The sequence below is a fragment of the Cetorhinus maximus genome, chromosome 12, assembly GCF_964194155.1.
Source record: "Cetorhinus maximus chromosome 12, sCetMax3.hap1.1, whole genome shotgun sequence".
In the NCBI taxonomy this organism is placed as follows: domain Eukaryota; kingdom Metazoa; phylum Chordata; class Chondrichthyes; order Lamniformes; family Cetorhinidae; genus Cetorhinus; species Cetorhinus maximus.
This window is the reverse complement of record NC_135890.1, coordinates 6,005,331-6,026,855: the sequence shown is the minus strand read 5'-3', so window position 1 is coordinate 6,026,855 and position 21,525 is coordinate 6,005,331. Positions and strand designations below refer to the sequence as shown.

Genomic DNA, 21,525 nt, shown 5'->3' with positions numbered 1-21,525 from the left:
AAGAGTAGACTGATGGGGTGGTGATTGGCCAGGTTGGATTTGTCCTGCTTTTTGTGGACAGGACATATCTGGGCAATTTTCCACATTGGTAGGTGGATGCCAGTGTTGTAGTTGTACTGGAACAGTTTGTCTAGGGGCACAGCTAGTTCTGCGGCACAATATTGTCAGGGCCCATAGCCTTTGCTGTATCCAGTGCCTTCAGCTGTTCCTTGATATCATGTGCAGCAAACCAAATTGGCTGAAGATTGGAGTTTGTGATGCTGGGGACCTCAGGAGGAGGCCGAGATGGATCATCAACTCGGCACTTCTGGCTGATGGTTGTTACAAATGCTTCAACCTTGTCTTTTGCACTAATACGCCGGACTCCCCCATTATTGAGGGTGGGGATATTTGTGGGGCCTCCTCCTCCAGTTAGTTGTTTAATTATCCAGCATCATTCATGACTGGATGGGGCAGGAGTACAGGGCTTAGATCTGATCCATAGGTTGTGGGATCGCTTAGCTCTGCCTATTGCATGCTGCTTATGCTGTTTGGCACACAAGTAGTCCTGTGTTGTAGCTTCACCAGGTTGACATCTCATTTTTAGGTACGTCTGGTGCTGCTCCTGACCTGTCTTCCTGCACTCTTCATTGAACCAGAGTTGATCCCCCAGCTTGATGGTAATGGTAAAGCGGGCAATATGCCGGGCCGTGAGGTTACAGCCTTTGGTTGTATACAATTCTGCAGCTGCTGGTGGCCCACAGCACCTCATGGATGCCCAGTTTTGAGTTGCTAGATCTGTTCAAAATCCATCCCATTCAGCACAATGTCCGTGCCACACAACACGATGGAGGGTATCCTCGATGTGAAGAAAGGACTTCATCTCCACAAGGACTGTGTGGTGGTCACTCTTACCGATACTGTCATAGACAGATGAAGCTGAGACAGGTAGATTGGTGAGGATGAGGTCAAGTAGGTTTTTCCCTCTTGTTGGTTCCCTCACCGCCTGCTGCAGATCCGATCTAGCAGCTATGTCATTTAGGACTCGGCCAGCTTAGTCAATTGTGGTGCTGCCGAGCCACTCTTGGTGATGGACATTGAAATCTCCCACCCAGAGTACATTCTGTGCCCTTGTTGCCCTCAGAGCTATTGAACATGGTGGAGTACTGATTCATCAGCTTAGGGGGCACAGTAGGCAGTAACCAGAAAGAGTTTTCCTTGCCCGTGTTTGACCTGATGCCATGAGGCTTCATGGGGTCCAGAGCCAATGTTGAGGACTCCCAGGGCAATTGTCTTCCGACTGCATACCACTGTGCTGCCACCCTTGTGGGTCTGTCCTGCCGGAGGGGCAGAACATATCCAGAGATGGTGATGGTGATATCTGGGACATTGTAAAGTATGATTCCTTGAGTATGACTATGTCAGGCTGTTGCTTGACTACCCTGTGGACAGCTCTCTCAAGTTAGGGCCAACCTCCCAGATGTTAGTAAGGAGGAGTGTACAAGGTTGACAGAGCTGGGTATGCCGATGTGGTTTTCGGTGCCTGGGTTGATGTCGGGTGGTCCATCCGGTTTTATTCTTTTTAAACTTCGTAGCAGTTTGATACACCTGAGTGGCTTGCTAGACCATTTCAGAGTCAACCACATTGTGGTGGGTCTGGAGTATTATGTAGGCCAGACCAGGTAAGGATGGCAGATTTCCTTCTCTAAAGGGCATTAGTGAACCAGGTTGCTTTTTACGATAATCAATGATAGTCGTCATGGTTATCATTACTGAGATAGCTTTCAATTCCATATTTATTAACTGAATTTAAATTCCACCAGCTGTCATGGTGGCTCTTGTACACAGAGCATTATCCTGAGTCTCTGGATTACTAGTCCAGTGACATTACCATTACTCTACCACCTCCTCAAACAGCTGTAAAACTAGGTTTTTGACCTCAACAGCCCCTAATGCAGGGCACCTGGGCCTGGAGCTCAGCGAACTATGATGCTGAGGACCACATGATCAGTTTTTGCACAGGCCATGTACTATAAAACAGCAGAGCATTAAGCGCTTAACTGGTTTAGCAGTGAGCTGAGTATACATCATGCATTTAGGTTAACGCTCCAGGATTTCCCTGAAATCTCCAGGAATTTAAGACTATTTTCTAGGATTCTACTGTAAGCAATTCAGGAGAAGAACCATAGGGGGGGATGAAAATATATTGCATGTCTTTCTAATTTCTTTTAAACAATTTTGTTTACTCGTTACAAAAAATAAGGCATGAGAAAAAAAAGACTGTTTGACTGTGGATCATCCAACTGATTAATGCAGAGTTTATTCACTTTCACATGACAAAGTTATCAACTGCAATATCATTACTGCAATATCATTACTGCAATATCATTACTGCAAGCTTAAATGAGAAAATGTTCCACTGTCGATTACTGGAAGATTCAATAAGCAACGAAAACTCGAATATACTACCTCAGTGTTCAAAAGAATTTTTCAAATTCTTTCATGCTATAAAAATATTTTTGTGCTTGCTTTGAAATGGCTTTTTGATGAGTCTTGCTGCTCTCTGGCTTGCTGAATTACTGATATTGGTGTTCGGCGCTGGGGAAAAATGCTTAAGCGAAACAATAAGATCAAATGCTCTACATGGCTGCCTTCCCAACGGCTAGTAAAATAGCCTTTTGTTTTTGATGCTGCAATTTTGGGTTGCAGCTTTGACAACCCAGCTAACGAGCGACTGTGTGTGCATGGTGGGTCTTTTGTTGTTTTGTCTGAGGCAACCAAGGTTTGTCAAAAGTGGTGAGGTGCTAAACCAAAGTTCAATCATTCTGAGGTATGGTGCTACAAATGATACAAGGGGTATCAGGTCAGGAAGACTCTGCAGAACTTTAAAAATGGTGGGCGGGACCCAGATGCAGAGGTTCCCCACCCCCCTCCTCCCCCCACCCCCTCCCCTCCCCATTTCTGCTGGTAGAGGATTGTCATGAAGATATTCATGTATACAATGTTATTGGAAATTATTTTCAGTTGGACTCGTAGTGGGGTCTGTGTCTGTGGGTGTGAGTGTATGTGTCTTAATTGGATTAAAGCCAGCTAGTCTGGATGCTTTGATGTGTACTAGTTTTGAGGTGTTAAACAGTAAGGAAGTTAGGGTAAAGAGGATGTTTGCATTTTGTGGAATAAACCATTCAAAGACTGGGGGCGAAATCTTGCACCTAGCTAGGAGACACCAAGCAATATCTTTATATTACTAATGAAATTGGTGCTATGAAAGGGGTTTTATTGTTAGAAGAGGTGGAACTCAAAGGGCCTGGCGATACAATGAGAATTTACATTCAAAGGGAAGGCTAGGTGTATACAGAAAAGAGTTTTGTATGTGAGTCAGTGGGATGCCGCTTGTAAGTCCACAACTGTGCGAAGGAGCCAAACTGAAAGGAACCTAATTTTGAATTCATAAGATAAAATGTGCTTTGCCTGGCATCTGTTTAAAGTCTATGGGTTGTCATTGCCTAGTGAAGACTACCTGGGAGTGATTAATTTGGGGATTTGTTTAAAAGTTATTATGGTAGTAATTTGTAGACGCGTGTATGTGTTTAACTTTGTTGTTAAATTAATAAATGTTTAATTTAATTGATATAAAAAACCTCTGGAGGCTTGGTGGTTTCATTTCTGAATTCAGAGCGGCATCTCAAACATACCAACTGAAAATATAGGTTATGACAGTTGTTTAAAGTTTCCCTTTGGGAATTTAAATAACTTAGCCTTTACCAACTGCTGTGTCATAACAGGGATAGTGGGTATGGAGTGAATCACACAGGATGGAAGTCCAAACTTATCAGGGTCATTTGAACTTAGTGCTGAGTTCAAACGGACCACATTTTGGCTGTTGCAAGGGCCTTAACCTATTACATAGGTGTCACAAATTTATGGAGTAGACATAAACACTCTTGAAGGGTGATAAGGTCTGTTTAACTGTCAAGATCTGAAGTTTTTAAAACCCCCCTCTCTTTAAAAATACTGGCTGCAGCTGTCAGTGATTGTTAAGAAAACTTTCTGCTGAACTGCTTTGCTTAACAGGCCAACTGGTTTAGTTTGTGTTCAGACAGTTGCAATAGAGTTTATTGTTAGCATTTCCCCAAGGACTATTCACCATGGATATTTGGCTGAGTTTCAAAAGTTACAATTATTGCAGCAGGGTGTTCTGAATTCACAATTTGATTGACAGCTTAAAGAGGCTATTAAAGGATGAGGAGTATGAACAGAAGTTTGTTTTTTGATAAGAGACAAAGCACTTGAAGAGATTTAAAAGCTTTGATGCTTTCATGAATGGGAGTTATTTCATTCTCAAGACTATATAGTGAGAGCTGTATTAGAATTTAAGAAGTTATTTTATTTCATCTCCACATGGCTCCTGAGATCTGCCTATGGTGGATACTGGGTAAGTGGCTATGGAGTTGGTATTGAGGATATGAGGGGCCATAGGAGTCAGTGAGGGGGCATGAGTTGGCATGGAAGGTATGTGGGGTCATGGGGTATGGGTGGGCGGAGTGAGGGGTGTGAGGGTAAGTGCTAGAGGAACTAACAATTAAAACAACTGGAACAAAGTCCCAGAGAACTTCGGCAGGCCTTCTAACATGTCCACCTCGGCACTCCTACCCCAAACCCCTGACCACCTAGGCTCTGTTTCTAGGGCCAGCGGGCCTTTGGAGTCAAAATCTTGCAACTCGGGGTATGTTTTACTGAAGCAAGTCTGGCGAGTTGAGCTACCAGCTTCAGTAGCCAAAATCCAGCCCAACATGTCACAGGGGGATGCAACAGCATTGTTTGTCACACTTATTTTCATTTTATATCTGTAATACTTTGCCATTGGTTCAAAAATACTTGGCACCACAAAAAATGAAACACTAAAGCAGTATATTAATACATATAGAAAGTTCTGTATAAGACTTTTATGAAACCTCAATAAGATTGTTCATTCGGGATTTCACAATCCTAAATTGCTGCCAGTTCATTCAGGAGATGTAAAGGAGGTTTTATAAGGACACACCTATATCCTATTTGTTCAAGGGTCATAAACTTATGGACCCCCTAGTGTTCAAAACCTTTTTCCTTACAAAGACTAGTGCATATCTGTTAATCCCTTTAGCAATGTTTGTTCTGCTTTGATCTAACTGGATTAGTTACAGGGACCGTTAACAAAGCAGTTTAAAGGTCATCCATATTCCCATTTTCCCGCCTGCAAACAAAAATATTTGGTCTCTAAACATCCTGATCATCTGATGTTGACACCTTGCAGTGCTTTAGTGTCATTGTGTCATTTGCAGAGATGTAAAGCTGGGCAGGAATGAGCTGCTCCCGGGTACTCTGTGTCTTATCAGTTCTGCGGACGTTGGCTTAAAGATGCTGTCATTTCGGAAACGGCCTGGGCTCTAGAAGCCGTGTGAAAGTTCAAGTGTTTCCAGGTCCACACATCGTAGCCTTTAACACGGTTTTATCATATATAGTTGCTCTCATTTTATCTTATTCAGCTGCTGTCCACTCCAGTGATTTAATATTTGAAGTTATCTACATAAAGACTGATGTAGTATTTGTATGAAGCAGTAAAAGTCAAATTTGGCAGTCTGAATTTGAAATGAAGTTAGCCTGCTTTGGGGGGGAGGGGAAGGTAAATCACATATCATTGGGATGGAGTGCTTGTGACTGTGTATTGTGATGCAGACCAAGGGCAACTAAAACAATTTACAATCTAAAAGTCCCTCCTGGTAAATTGAGGCTGAGCACCAAAATGTGTTTTCAGAAACAATCACTGCCAGCCATTTGTTAGGGGGGGCAATGTTGGTGTCATGGTGACAGCTCTGGGCTAGTGATCCAAAGGCTCAGGCTAATGCGCTGGGGACACATGTTCAAAACCCACCGAGGCAGCTGGCGGAATTTAAATTCAATTAATAAATCTGGAATTTGAAAGCTAGTCTCAGTCATGGCGACCATGAAACTATCATCGAGTGTTGTAAAAACCCGTCGGGTCTATCTTTTCCCTGGTCTGGCCTACATGTGACTCCAGACCCACACAGCAATGTGGCTGACTCTTAACTGCCCTCTGAACTGGTCTAGGAAGCTGTTTGGTTCAAGGGCAATTAGAGATGGGCAACAAATGTTGGCCATGCCAGTGATGCCCAAATCCCATTAAGGAGTAAATTAGTTACAGCACTGATTATATAACTGTATAGCTACAAATTTAAAGTGTTTTACACTGTGCAGTGTTAACGATTGGCTACCAATGTAAAGTGATTTTGAATGACAGGCGCTTCATTTGAGGTAAAACTTTGCTTCTAGAATAAATAACTTAAGCTTACAGCCTGGCCTCATAACAAGCATGCGTAAGGGCTTTCTTTATTACAGGTACACTCTCTCCAAGCCGGCAGCCTTGTGATCCAGGCCATGCCGGATCTTGCGTTTTGCCAGATTTCGGGTCAGGAGCTTTGGACAAATGGGCGGTTTGGACCAATTCTGGTCAGGTGGGGGTCAAGGGTCGCTCAGAGTGTGGGAATAGACCGGAGTACAAGTGGCAAAGGGGATAACAAGTCCGGTAGGCAAATTGTCCAGATAAGTTACTTTAATTCAGTAAAATAATAAAAGGAAGTGATGCATGGGCACATTCTTAAAATATCTGGTCTTCAGAAAACTTTGGTATGTAGACAGCTGATTTGAGAGAGTGTGCCTGTAATAGAATTGTTTATGAAATCACTTGAAGCAATGAAATCAGATGACTATGACAGATTTGCGATAATCAGGTTCCTAATTCGTTGTCAAAGTGTTAATCAGTTATTTTTTTGTCACTGTTTGTAGTTTTCATTTATTCATTCATGGGATGTGGGCATCACTGGCTGGGCCAGCATTTATTGCCCATCCCTAATTGCCCTTGAGAAGGTGGTGGTGAGCTGCCCTTTTGAACCGCTGTAGTCCATGTGGTGTAGATACACCCACAGTGCTGTTAGGGAGGGAGTTCCAGGATTTTGACCCAGCAACAGTGAAGGAACGGCAATATATTTCCAAGTCAGGGTGGTGAGTGGCTTGGAGGAGAACTTCCAGGTGATGGTGTTTCCATCTATATACTGCCCTTCTCCTTCTAGACGGTAGCGGTCATGGGTTTAGATGGTGCTAGCTAAGGAGCCTTGGTGAATTCTAGTAGTGCATCTTGTGTGGTGCACACTGCTGCCACTGTGCATCGGTGGTGAAGGGAGTGAATGTTTGTGAATGAGGTGCCAATCGAGTAGGTTGCTTTGTCCTGGATGGTGTCAAGCTTCTTGAGTGTGATTGGAACTGCAAGAAGCACTAAAGCAACTCGCCAAGACTTCTTCAAGAACACCTCCTGAACCTACAACCTCTACCACCTAGAAGGACAAGGGCACCAGATGCATGGGAACATCACCACCTGCAAGTTCCCTTCTTAGATTGTGAAAGTTGCAATATAAGTGCAAATTCTTTCCTTCTTGAATTTACCTATTAATGTCTCAGTACTAAAATTTCTGAACTAGAATAACACTTACGCTCACTTACACTTGCTCTAAACTACATATACTCAATCCAGGGACCTGTCCTCTGCTGGAAAAAGGAACATGTCCATGATTTGCACCTTATTTTGAATTAAACGAAAGCACTGGGGACAATAGTTCCTTGGCGCATTCTCCATGGTAATTCCTCAACCAATCAGAGTCAACTTGCAAACCAATCAGCACCCTTTTCTCATGCAATATAAATTGTTGCTCCCTTTGAAATTTGGCATTCTTGCATCTGTCCTGATGAGTGCAAGACAAAAAGCTTCAATGGCATGTCTCTTTTTTCAGCAATACTCAACTTCTGTACTATCAAGTGACTAATTCCTAGACAGATACAAAGCAGTCATCCTCTTCTGTTACAGGTTTCTTTGTCCACTGACCTGTCTCCTGTCCAGCACTATAATTCCCAGACATGTAACGCTCCTTCCTGCCTGTTGCTTTGTGGTTTCATTTCACTCCCCAGCTCTTCTCTCTCTCTCAGCCATCCCCACGCTACTGGAAGGGAACAGACAGCATTGCAAAAAGAAACAGGAAATAGGGAGATAAAGCAAAAGAATAAGAAAAGGGGAAAATGTGAAAAGAAATTAAAGAGAAAAGAAGCAAGGCAGCACTGAGAGGGGCAAAGAATTGAAGGAAATGGCAAGACAGAATGATAAGTATGTGCAGAGACATCTATATCCAATGAAAAAAATCCCAATTTTATATATGTTCAGCTGTGCTGCTGCCCAGAAAACAAAGAAAAGAATAATGAAGATAAGGGTAAACGTTTTCAGGAGGATGAGGAAAAGAATCAGAGACAGATCCATTTGTGGAGGGGATGGGGAGGGAGGTGGGTAGGGGCAGTGCAAGTGGGAAGCAGAAAGACTCACAATCTCGAAAAGGGTGTGATAGAAAGAGACAGACAGCCAGATCTTGGGGGTATTGGTGGAGAGAAAAACAGGAACAGACATAATTCTGCTTGGGTAAAGCTTAGAGTGGATGGCGTCCTTCTGAGCAGAGTGAGAAAAGGGAAGGAGAGTTACCCTCTCGGGGGGAACGGAGAGAAGAGGGATTTCCTATTGAAGTGGCGGTGGGGGGGGGGGGCGGTGGGTGGTGGGGTGGTGAGGGGTGGGGGTGGTGTGGTGAGGGGTGCAGAGAGAAGGGGTGGGAGGGAGGTTAAGGGAGAAGGAAAAGAGAGATGAGGAGGGCAGTGGGAGTGGTGTGGGAAGAAAGGGAGAAATAAAAACTGTTGGTTGACAGGAAGGATCCCTGATAAAAACAAAAAACTACTGCGGATGCTGGAAATCCAAAACAAAAACAGAATTACCTGGAAAAACTCAGCAGGTCTGGCAGCATCGGTGGAGAAGAAAAGAGTTGACGTTTCAAGTCCACATGACCCTTGAAGGGTCATGTGGACTTGAAACGTCAACTCTTTTCTTCTCCACCGATGCTGCCAGACCTGCTGAGTTTTTCCAGGAAGGATCCCTGACTCTGCTGGGAATGGGACAGAGGCTAGCTGTGCAGCTCGGAGCATCCACAATAAAGCAATAACAAAATTCAGTTGTCTAGCATCTTTGACGTACAAAACATCCCCAAGGCAATTTACAAAAGGAATGGAACACAGTTGCTCATTCATAGTTGAGAATGGTCACAGGAGATCTATTAAAAAGCTACTATACTTTATTGCAATTAAAAAGCACTCTTACTGATGGAAATTCCTGTGACTCTCTAAGAAGGCACAATTTTGGTAAACAAGATACTTGTCTCTTAAATGGAATCAAATTACCTTCAGCTTAATGAAATAACCAGGACTGGAAAAGAGAAAAGAATGTCGTATTGAACCAATTTATTTTTTTGTACTCATAAATTATATCCTGTTTTGAACTACTAAAAACCCTTTGACATTTAATCAAGATGGTTGCATTTCCAGTAAAATACATAAGTATTCATTAGATTTAGAGCTGAGAATTCTAAAATAAGACCATATGATTATTTGGCTTCCAACCAATAAAAATGATTTCAAAATTTTATTTTACTACCAAAATCCATAGTGCCTAAATGCTCGATGGAGATGACCAGCAGATGGCAGCCTTACCCTGTGATCCTCTTGGATTTCCCAGTCAGTGGTGTAAGTTTGGAGATGTTGCCCTTGAGTGCAATTAGAGAACTGGAAAAGACTGGAAAACATCTTCATGTTCTCAGTTGTGTCTGGAAAAATAGCATCCTGAAAATTAACTCCATGGGGTATTATGTTATAATTGTCATCCATCCTGCAAGAAAAACAAAATAGCATTTCTTCAACATTAATATTACAATAGCTTGAGATCTACACTAATATCGCATAATATTCTACTAGCAATACATGCTTTAGCCTGTGATGAAATAGTAATGCAACAAAGGATATTTTAAAATATAAACCTGAAGATAAGATAGACACTGTCTTCATGCAAGATTATTGTCTAAGGACAAAAACTTGCATTTATATAGCGCCATTGACATAGAAAATGGCACCTGGGTACTTCAGAGAGGTGGAATCAAGAGAAACATAGAAAGTCTCTATAATTCACCCCCACAAAGAAAGAGTGAAATTAAATCCCATTTCCAAAGCTGAGCCAGTGCTGTTTCCAGGTTGCCAATCTCCACGGTAAAAAAACAAGGAGAAATGTGTTGCCATTCATTCTTTTACGAAATTAACCTAATTTAATATGCATTTTTTATTTTTTTATTTTTTCAATTTTCGAAGTAGCAGAATTGTTGAAAAAACGGTGATGCATGGCATTGCCTACTGACTACTAATGAATGTAAGTAAGCTTTTACGTCCTGTGTAGGTTGGCAATTGGTTTGGAAGAGAGACTTCAGAAATTCGATCAACATCGCCACATAGTGATTACAAAAACATTGCAACATTTTATCACTGACAAACTGAATGGGGAATATTGATGTGGTGGTGGTGTGTCACAAATGCACTTTTAAATGTATGTTGTCGTCTGGAGCTATGAATAGGGAAACTCCAGCTTTCTTCCCATCACCTGGATGATCAGTTGTCTCTCCCGCTCTTAACGCCTGCCATTGGCGTGTGTTGGAAGGATTTGCAGGTTGATACTCAACCTATTTGGCTGCATGAAAACACACCTTCCTTGGCCATCAAATCCTGGGATGGTACTCAAACCCAGAGCTTCTGGCTCAAAGGCAGGGACATTACCCACTGTACCACAAGGTCTGCCATAATATTGATGTAGCAATTCATAAACCTAAATAATGACAGAAAAGCCAGTGAAAGATTCTGTTAATGGGAAGTTTGTGAACAGGAAGTGCGTGTCTTACTCAAGGTTTTTAATTACATCGATTTTTCCACAAAATTATAGCCTAACACACTCTGCTGGTTTTACAGAAGTATAATTTATATGCTACCATAAGGATTTAGACCCTGGTACTATATTATTATTATATTATCTTTCATTTGTATTGTAATAACTGTACTGTACCTACTACTCATGACGGAGTGAAAATTAAAGATTTTAGCCTCATTATTATTGCACTGGACAGAGGTCATGAGTTCAAATCCACCATGAAAAGCTGAATTCTATAAATCCGGTCATTTGTGGCCTAACATCAAAAAGTGACTTCGAGACATGCTGGATTTCACAAAAACCCATGTGCTTCATTAATATCCTTCAGGAGAGAGAGCCCAGCATCTTCACCAGGTCTCATCTATATGTGGCTCCCTTCACACATGCTCAGTTAATGCTCTCAAGGCAACCAGGGAATAAGAAGCAATCGGGAAATAAGAGGAATAATTATGTATAATACATAAAAGGAGGCTATAAAACAAAGAATAACAAATGGCTGGCAGTGATTGAGCTTAATGATGTAATTTGATCTTGCAGATCCACCAACATACATAAAATATTTTGGTAATGCTTTGGACAGATCAGGTTGTCACCCAAGTCTTTTGATTGAATGAATGCTTTATAACTCATTGCTCGCCATCTGCTATATTATCTGGCATCTTGAATTCAGGATGGGAGCCATGATAAGTTAGGCAATGTTTAGTGCTGATTTTTAATCATAACAACATCAGTAAGTTCTACAGAACAAAGTGTAACCATCCCAGTTAGACATGGTACATAGCATGGTACAGGACCTTGACAATCCCGAATGCCTCGATCATGAGACAATCAGGAATTATAAATTCTGAGAGAAAATGTAAGGCAGGCCACTATAAGTATAAAAAGCATATGCCACCTATTTGATTGCAAATATGTAAAAAAAAAGTAAAAATTGACCAAAAATTCAATGTTTTACTCAAACTTCAAAGAGTGAACTAGACAGGTAAAGTTTAGGAGTTCCTAACATACGGGCCCAGTTAATTTATTCAGGTTTCAACATCTGAAAAAAATAAATTTAGTTAAATAACTGTTATTTAAAATAGTGGTTACAATTGGTAAACTTAACAATGTTTCATTCAGGAAAACTGTTTTGTGGAGTAAATTAAAAATCTAATGTTTACAAAAAAACTATGGATACAAAACCAGCTGAGGGACAGATTGCAGAGAGGAGTAGTGAATGGCTATTTTTCTGACCACAGGGAAGTATACACTGGTGTTCCCCAGGGGTTGGTGTTAAGATACTTGCTCTTTTGGATATAGTTTAATGCCCTTCACTATATAGGGCAGAATTTCAAAGTTTGCAGGTGGCATGATACTTGGAAATGTAGTAAACAATGAGTAGGATAATAACACACTTCAAGAGGACATAGACAGACCAATAAAATGGGCAGACATTGACAGATAACATTGAACACAGAAGAGGGATGTGATATAGTTCTGTAGTAAGGATAAGGATAAGAAATATAAACTAAAGGGTACAATTTTAAAAGGGGTTGCAAGAACACAGAGACCGAGGGGTGTATGTACACAAATCTACATAATGCAGCTGGACAAGCTGAGAAGCCTGTTAAAAAAAGATATGGGATCCTTAGCTTTTTGAAGAGAATCCAAAAGCATGGAAATTATTTTAAACATTTATGAAACACTAGTTAAGCCCCAGCTGGAGTATTGTGTCCAATTCCTGGCATCAGCCTTTAGGAAGGATATCAAGACTTTAGAGAGAGAGCAGAAGAGATTTACTAGAGTGGGATCGGGGATAAGGGACTTCAGTAGTGGAGAGATTGGAGAATAGAGCTCTCCCTATAGCAGAGAATGTTAAGAGCAGATGTAATAACTGTTCAAAGTCGTGGATGGTTTCAACAGAGTAAATAGGGAGAAACGGTTTACAGTGGCAGAAAGGTCAGTAACCAGAGGGCACAGATTTAAGGTGATTGGCAAAAGAACTGGAGATGACATGAGTGAAAAAAAATAAGCAGCAAGTTGCTGTGATCCGGAAGGCGCTGTCTGAAAGGGTAGTGGAAGTAGGTTCAAAAGAGAATGGGCTCATTATTTGTAGGAAAAAAAAACATCACAGGGCTACGGGGAAAGAAAAGGGGAGTTCTATCAAAAAACCAGCATGAGTATGATGGGCTGAATGGCCTCCTGTGCTGTGCCATTCTATGAAATGCCTCCCCAGAAGGAAACTGGGTGATCTGTTTAACAGGGCATCTATGGGAGTCAGGGGTTGGTGACTATTTTAGAACGTTTTAAGGCGATGATACTGACATTTGCATGCAGTGATCATCACTTCGCTCTCTGTTAAAAGAGGGAAGTCTGAAATAAAAACAGTAAATGCTGGCATAACAACTGGTCAGTTAGCATCCGTTAAGAGAAAAGATAAGCAAGCTAACGCTTGGGCGATAGATACACCCCTCACCAGAACGGGAAAAAACCACAGGATAAGCAAACTTTGTTAAATAAGATCAAGACAATGCATAAACACATGTGCCAGTTTTAGCTTTCAAAATAGGGATTGCAGGTCACACCGAACTATCACAACTTGATATAATTAACACGTCGACTTTAAAAAACAAACATCCACCAATCAAACTGGCACAAGGTTGAAAAAAATCTCCTTAGTTGCACCGTTTTAGTTGGAAATTTTTTTTCCCCTTCTAGTCAATTTCAGGCCAGTGGCTGTTTGTTTGGTGTGTGTGGTTTTTTTCTATATATGTTTGCTTTACCTGAGGAAGAAAAAGTAGCTGTTGTTCTCCATGACCGTGTGAGACTGACAGGAGAAGTAGCCCAGGCCGGTGAGGTTGAGACGGGATCCGCCGGGCACCTCCAGCATGCTGCCCCACGCCTGGTCACACAGCATCTCAATCTCCGCCGAGTAGAACAGGCTGGTCTCGTACTGCCACGGCAGGTAGTTGTACACACTGTACATGTCCTGGTGGATGGCCAGCACTCTGGCATAAACTATTATCTCAGCCAGCTCAGCCCTGCAGCCTTCACTCATGGGTCTCCAGTCCGTGGGGAACTGACATGTTGAAACTGGGCTGAATTTATTACCTGTAACAATTAGGATTATCACAGGTATAAAGATCATGCTGCTGGATAGGACTATGACTTTTTTTTTGGAGCGAAATGTCTTTCCCCCCCCCTCTCCCCCCACTTCTCCTTAACTTTTATGCTTGTTTTCTAACTATTTTGTATTTTGTTCTCCCCCACCACCATCACCACCCTCCCTCCCACCCACCCACCCACCCCCCCCAAGGACGATTAAATGAAGGTGCCACAAAGCGAGTGAACAGATCCGAGAGTTTGCCTAAGAGTGATTCTGGAAATCAGCTAAAAGTTGTCAACAAACTCCACTCCCAGTCACCAGCGAAGAGATACAGAGTGGGTTGTTTGCAGGGGTTGGGGTGGGGGGGTGGGTGGGAGGTGAGTTGGGGGGGGGGTTGGTGGTGGTGGGGGGTGGGGTGGGGGGGGTGGTGGAAAGCAGAGAAAAAAAAATACTTGAATGAAATTTTCTGCTTCAGACTCTGGAGGAGCGATCCAATTGTATCTCAAGTCAGGCGCCGGAACCAATCAGCTCCCCTCTGTGCTGGGTGAGAACCAATCACAGTTTTCCGCTCAGAGGACCAATCGGTGGGCTGTCAAAAAAAAATAATAATTGTTAACCCTTTCCCTCCCACCCTCCCCACCCCACAGCTGCAGGGACCCTGACAGAATTGCTGGACCAAGCCAGTCATGTTTAGAAAAGGAGGCACAGTCAGCCTTTGGAGCAATGTTTTGCCTGGTTGTACAGAGCTGCCCGGGTCAACAGTGGGTGTGTGTCAACATCATCATTCAGTTTGTTTCAAGTTAACTCAAAAGTTCAAAACTAAAAGGTGAAAATTTTGGTGCTGCTTTATGTGCCCCGACAAACCCGCGCCTAAAGTTTTTGGAGAAAAAGATCTGTCGCTAAATTCATGGATTAAGGAGCAAAATTCCGTTTCAATCAGTTTGACGAGCAAACGGGTCTTTACAGCCTGGTTTAAAGTCACATTGGAGCTTGCCAACGTTTCTTTTACAGTAGCTGTAATGTTTATTCATCTTACATATATTTTTTTTTTTAGCTATAATGGACTTGATGTTGAAGTCCGTTCACGATTTATTCAATAGCTTGTGTTTCTGTAACGCACCAAGGGGTTTCACAGGAGTGTTACAAATCAAAATGTAACACTGAGCCACATAAGGGAGACATTAGGTCCCATGATCATAAACTTGGTCAAAGAGGCAGGCTATCAGGAGCCTCTTAAAGAAGGAAAGAGAGGTAGTGAGGTGGAGAGGTAAAGGAAGGAGATTGCAGAGGTTAGGGTCCGGACAGCTGAAGCCATGACCCTCCATAGCAGAATGATTCAAATTGGGGATGTGCAAGAGGCCAGAATTTTAAGAGCGCAGATATCCGGGAGGGTTGTGGGGCTGAAGGAGATTAAAGAGATAGGGAGGGGGCGAGACCATGGGGGTAGGGGGATTTGGAAACAAGGATCAGAATTTTAAATTTGTGGTCCACGTCGCTTAATCCAGGAGCCAATCTCGGTCAGTGAGCACAGGGCTACTGGATGAATGGGACTCAGAGGGTTTTCTCAGCAGCCCATATACATGTTGCTATTTTTCCAGAAAAATCTGGACCTTTGAGCAGACGTGCAGAACCTTGCTAAATTTGTTTGCAATCATCCAGCAGGAGATGAAATTTAAGCTGAGCAGGTTCATCACATCTCAAAATTGTACTCCTATTGCCACAATGGAAAATGTCAAACTTGTGCCTGTTTATCACAATTACTGTTTTCCAAGAGCATCACAAATCACAAGTGGACAGGTCTTGAAAGTAGAATAAGTAAAAAGCATGTGGGACAGAGAACTGTCAGTCAAGCATTTTAAAAACTACCAAACAAATCTGGTAGTTGGCAAACAGCTACCAATTGTAAGAAACATAATTTGAACCGATTAAATTGCTCTGAATATTTTTTGAGAAATATTTTTGCCACCATCTTCTTCCTCACTTGGCTAAGGAATCAGTGCTAAAATAAGGTTTCTAATTATTAAAAATGCAAGTAAAAAGATAATTCAGAAAATACAATTAAGCTTACCGACAGAGTTGAGTTTTGTCATAGAGTCATAGAGGTCTACAGCACAGAAAAAGGCCCTTCGGCCCATCGAGTCTGCGCCGGTCAAACAAGTACCTAACTATTCTAATCCCATTTCCAGCACTAGGCTCATAGCCTTGTATGCCATGGCATCGCAAGTGCACATCCAAATACTTCTTAAATGTTATGAGGGTTTCTGCTTCTACCACCCTTTCAGGTAGTGAGTTCCAGATTCCCACCACCCTCTGGGTGAAAAAATTCTTCCTCACATCCCCTCTAAACCTCCTGCCCCTTACCTTAAATCTATGCCCCCGGTTATTGATCGCTCCACCAAGGGGAAAAGTTCCTTCCTGTCTACCCTATCTATGCCCCTCATCATTTTATACACCTCAATCATGTCCCCCCTCAATCTCCTCTGCTCCAGGGAAAATAACCCCAGTCTATCCAATCTCCCCTCATAACTAAAACTCTCCAGCCCAGGCAACATCCTGGTAAATCTCCTCTGCACTCTCTCCAATGCAATCATATCCTTCATATAATGCGGATTCCAGAACTGCACGCAATACTCTAGCTGTGGCCTAACCAGCATTTTATACAGTTCCAGCATAACCTCCCTGCTCTTATATTTTATGCCTTGGTTAATAAAGGCAAATATCCGGTATGCCTTCTTAACTACCTTATCTACCTGTCCCGCTACCTTAAGGGACCGGTGGACATGTACACCAAGGTCCCTCTGATCCTCGGTAGTTCCCAGGGTCCCACCATTCATCGTGTATTTCTTGTGCCTTGTTTGTCCTGCCCAAGTGCATCACCTCACACTTATCCAGATTAAATTCCATTTGCCACTGATCAGCCCATCTGACCAGCCTGTCTAATCCTCCTGTAATCTAAGGCTATCCTCCTCACTATTTACCACCCCACCAATTTTCGTGTCATCTGCAAACTTACTGATCAACCCTCCTACATTCAAGTCTAAATCATTTATATATACCACAAACAGCAAGGGACCCAACACCAATCCCTGTGGAACCCCACTGGACACAGGCATCCAGTCACAAAAACACCCCTCGGCCATCACCCTCTGCTTCCTGCCACCCAGCCAATTCTGGATCCAATTTGCCAAATTGCCTTGGATCCCATGGACTCTTGTCTTCGTTATCAGTCTCCCATGTGGGACCTTATCAAAAGCCTTGCTGAAATCCAAGTAGTCTACGTCAAATGCATTGCCCTCATCTACACACCTGGTCACCTCTTCGAAAAATTCAATCAAATTGGTCAGACATGACCTCCCCTTAACAAAACCATGCTGACTTACCTTGATTAATCCTCTCCAAGTGTAGATTATTTCTGTCCCTCAGAATTGCTTCCAATAGTTTCCCCACCACTGACTGGCCAGTAGTTCCCTGGTTTATCCCTTCCTCCCTTCTTGAATAACGGTACCACACTGGCCGTCCTCCAGTCCTCTGGCACCTCTCCTGTGGCCAGAGACGTATTGAAAATTATTGCCAGCGCCCCTGCTAGCTCCTCCCTTGCCTCACTTAACAGCCTGGGATACATTTCATCCGGGCCTGGAGATTTATCTACTTTTAAGCCTGCCAGACCACTTAGAACCTCCTCCCTTTCTGTGCTAATTCCTTTAATTATATCACAGTCCTTCTGCCTGATTTCCATACCCACGTTGTTCCTCTTTTGTGAACATTGACACAAAGTATTCATTCAGAACCCTACCTACGTCTTCAGGCTCCACACACAAATTACCACTATGGTGTTTAATGGGCCCTACTCTTTCTCTAGTTATCCTCTTGCTCTTAATGTACTTGTAAAATAACTTTGGATTTTCCTTTATTTTACCTGCCAATGTTTTCTCAAGCCCCCTTTTTGCTCTCCTAATTTCCTTTTTAAGTTCCCCCCTACACATTCTATACTCCTCCTGGGCTTCCGCTGTTTTGAGCCCTCGGTATCCACCCTGGATTTGTTGGTCCCACTCTTTGTCTTTACTGGAATATGTTGGGCCTGTACTCTCCCTATTTTGTGTGTTTGAAATGTCTTTAGCAACATTTTTTGTGGGAGACCGGTTCCTCTCAAAGTAACCCAGAGCTTAAGTTGAGGGGCCTTTCCATCACTATCACTCTAATAGCAGAAGCCAGAAACCTCATCGGAGCCCACAACTCTCAGATGGCACAGTGCCACTTTTGGAATCCATTGATGTACCACATTACAACCTCCAGAATGCAATTTATGCTGCCTCTTCAGAGTCAAAGGAACAATGTCACATTTGGAAGTGATGGAGCACATATCAAACTATTTTTTTTTCTGACTGGTGATAAATGTGCCAGAATTTACTATTTTTAAATCATGCACCCCCTAATGGAAATGGTCTGAGTGCACACACACAAAAAGCTACAAAGCTATTATAAGGACGGTGAAGGTAACTTTTTATCAAATTAAAATATCAAAACAAAGCATATTGAACCCATGCCCCTAGAACATTAGCCTAGACCTCTGGATTACTAGTCCAGTAGCATTACCACTACACCACCATCTCCCCCTATAAGAGGTACACGAGAGGGACAGGTTTATTTCTCTATCTTCAATGGCAAAGAAAACATGATGAACTGCATTTAGAAAAAGCTTTTATTCATAAGCAGTACCATGTGAGATCCATTCATATCAATATTTGAAAATTCTTTCAATGACCAGATACATCCTCACCTACACCAGCATGGTCTTCCCAAGGGGAGGTAGACCTAAACATTTCTATTTCTGGAGATTGGTCATTCATGGCTCTAATGAATCCCAAAACCATAATTAATCACTGTCAGGCAAATCAATTTAAATATGATTACTGCCGTTCATTGAAAAATACTGTCTGGCTTTCAGACATTGGCTGGGATGTTAGAGTATAGGAAATAGGAGCAGGAGTAGGCCATTTGGAATAGCCTACTCCTGCTCCTGTGAATTGTTACCTTGTTCACAGCATGCTACGTTGCTATTGCCATGTCTCCAGACAAATTAAAACCTAAATTCAGGAAACTGTGGCAAAGCCTTTAGTTCCCAAAATGATTCATTGCATTGAGAAGTGGTCTATGCATTTAGAATGTTCTGCGTGCGCAAATAAACTGGCAACCCCCACGAAATTTGATATAAATTTATGCTGGATCTGTCTGATGGTGATGGCTGAGGCAAAGTAAAGATGATAACACCCTGCTGTGCCTGGTGTGATGGTTATGGATCCGCTCCACATGTTGAGTTAGCTCAGTTTGAAATATAAATGAACATGGCAATAGAGTCAGATGACAAAGCTGTCCAGCCATTGGCCAATTAACTCTTGAAGATACCCATTTTACATTGATGTGTTTCATTTGTTTTTCAAGAACAACAAGTTAAGTATTTATTTAGCATTAGAAACTGACAAATGAAACACTGCACACAAATATTTTCAACGATTTTATAATGTTGAGTCATTTGGAATTAATGGTATGACAGCCCCATCTAGTGGGCAGGCAGTGTGATCCTTCTACAAGTGATAAACTCACAGGACTGAACTATACGAGGAGCCAGATTGCCAGCCCCCTTCCCCACCCACAGCTAAAAGTCAGTGAGGGAGCCCACCCCGACTTCAGGGCAAAGATGTGTTGGATTAGATCAGGATTTAGGTCAGTGTTTTGGGGTCTGACCAGGTGCCAAACGGAGAGAGGTTGGCGGTGGGGGGAGGTTGGGGCTGGGGTTTGAGAGGTCATGGGGGACTGGAACCTGGGGTGGGGCTCTCTGATGGGCCCAGAGGGCCCCTTAATGAGGGACCACCCCCCCACCCCACCCCACCCCGCCAACCAGCCCGCACGGAGAAACCTGCCGAATTGGCCACTTGGGGGGGCATCACCCGCTGTCAGTTAAATTCCAGTGGCGGCCGGATGAGGCGTTTAGGTCACATTAATTGTCTACTTAAGGCCTCAGTTGGCCCACTGGCAGGCAGCCTGCCTGACACGACACCCACCGCTGGTCACATTGCACTGGGGACAGGGGCAGGCAGGTAGGTGGTGGGCGGGCCACCCGCTGTATTTAACAAGCTCCCTGCCTTCAAAACCATCAGTGGTGGCAGTGGGGGGGGGGGGGGGGGGGGGGGGGGAATAAAATCCAGCCCCTAAATGGGGCAAAACCCACATTTTGAACAAATTTATACAAGCACATCATGGATGATGAAGGCCATAATGGGTCATCCATGCAGAAGCGGTCTACAATCTCCTCAATGTTGCAGCTAATTCTTTGGTGCCTTCACACAGATTTTTGTTTCTTTTGGGGAATAGTTGGGGAAGTGTTGAAAGGATTATCATGCTGATGATCAACATATTGAACCACGCCATGACTGTTCCTTTTACAGCAACAAGTCCCGGAGTAGGATTTGAACCCAGAGCTTCTGCCCTGGAGACATGGGTGCTATATACTGAGCTGGGAGACCTCCTGCTTCTTAAGTAATTCCAAGGTTTTCACCTCCATTATTCCAACAAGAAGTTTATTCCAAGTATTAATATCATTCCCTGTCTGAAGAACTTGGTGATTTGAGTTTTAAAGTACCATTTACTTGGTTTGAATCTGTATCCTTTTGTCCTGCTTTCATAATTTAACTTAAATGAATATTTCAGATTAATCTTTTTCATACCATTTACAGTCTTACATACTTCCACAAGATTAAAGTTCTTAGATGCTAATTTTTCAAGTTAAAAAAAACAGTCCCCCTTCCCAAATAACTCAGACCCCTAACACTTGGAACCAACCTCACCATTCATCTCTTCAATGCCTCCAGTCCTTGAACAGCTCTCTTACGGTTCAGTGATCAGGATTAGGCAAAATATTCAAATGTTGGCACGGCCAGACATCATTATATTGAACTGTCCTTGTTATACAGTTCAAAATTCTAATTACCCTGCATTAGGTTGGACCTGTTGAATCTACTAAGGCTCCTTAGTCTTTTTAAACCTAACCTTACTCCTGCACATCCTGCAATAGCTTTTTTTAAAAAGCCATGCACAAGATCTAGAGTAGTGGGTATGTTTGGTCTCATACTTAGGCAGGAAAGTCATTTTTTGGAAAGACTACTCGAGAGTTGTTGTGCACATGGCTCAGAATAGTTCCCTACAAGTCACTCTGAACCTAAACTGCTAAATTTTGAATTTTATACAGCAGGAATGGTGCTGATAAATATGGCTAAGAAATAAGAAGCAAGATGAACAAAATGAAAAAACTATCGCTTTGCAAACTACTGCTGGTGAAACATTTCAAGTTTTGTGCAAGTTCACTGATCTCTTCCCCACTCCCATTCACTTGGCCTCCTCAAATACCTGTCCAACACCATTTTAAAAATTATTTATGGAACTATTTTCCACCCTATTTTCAGGTACAGCATTCTAAATCCTGATCCCTGAGTGTCAGCTGTGGCTCATTTAATAGCACTGTCACCACTGACTCATAAAGTTGTTGTTGTAGGGGTTGTTCAGCAGGTCTCACAAAGAGGTTCAG

General features: G+C 42.6%; 1 protein-coding gene across 1 annotated transcript in view; it reads right to left on the bottom strand.

Moving 5' to 3' along the window:
• The window catches only part of ccdc3a (coiled-coil domain containing 3a), a 77,437-nt gene extending 63,172 nt beyond the window's left edge, over window positions 1-14,265 (bottom strand). Inside the window, exons 1-2 of the mRNA XM_078552954.1 lie at window positions 13,624-14,265; window positions 9,607-9,781 (exon numbers count right to left, since the gene is read on the bottom strand). Coding sequence (XP_078409080.1) covers window positions 9,607-9,781; window positions 13,624-13,988 — 540 coding nt within the window. The 5' untranslated portion in view covers window positions 13,989-14,265. The remainder of the gene's footprint in view (window positions 1-9,606; window positions 9,782-13,623) is intronic.
• Between the last annotated feature and the right edge of the window lie 7,260 nt (window positions 14,266-21,525).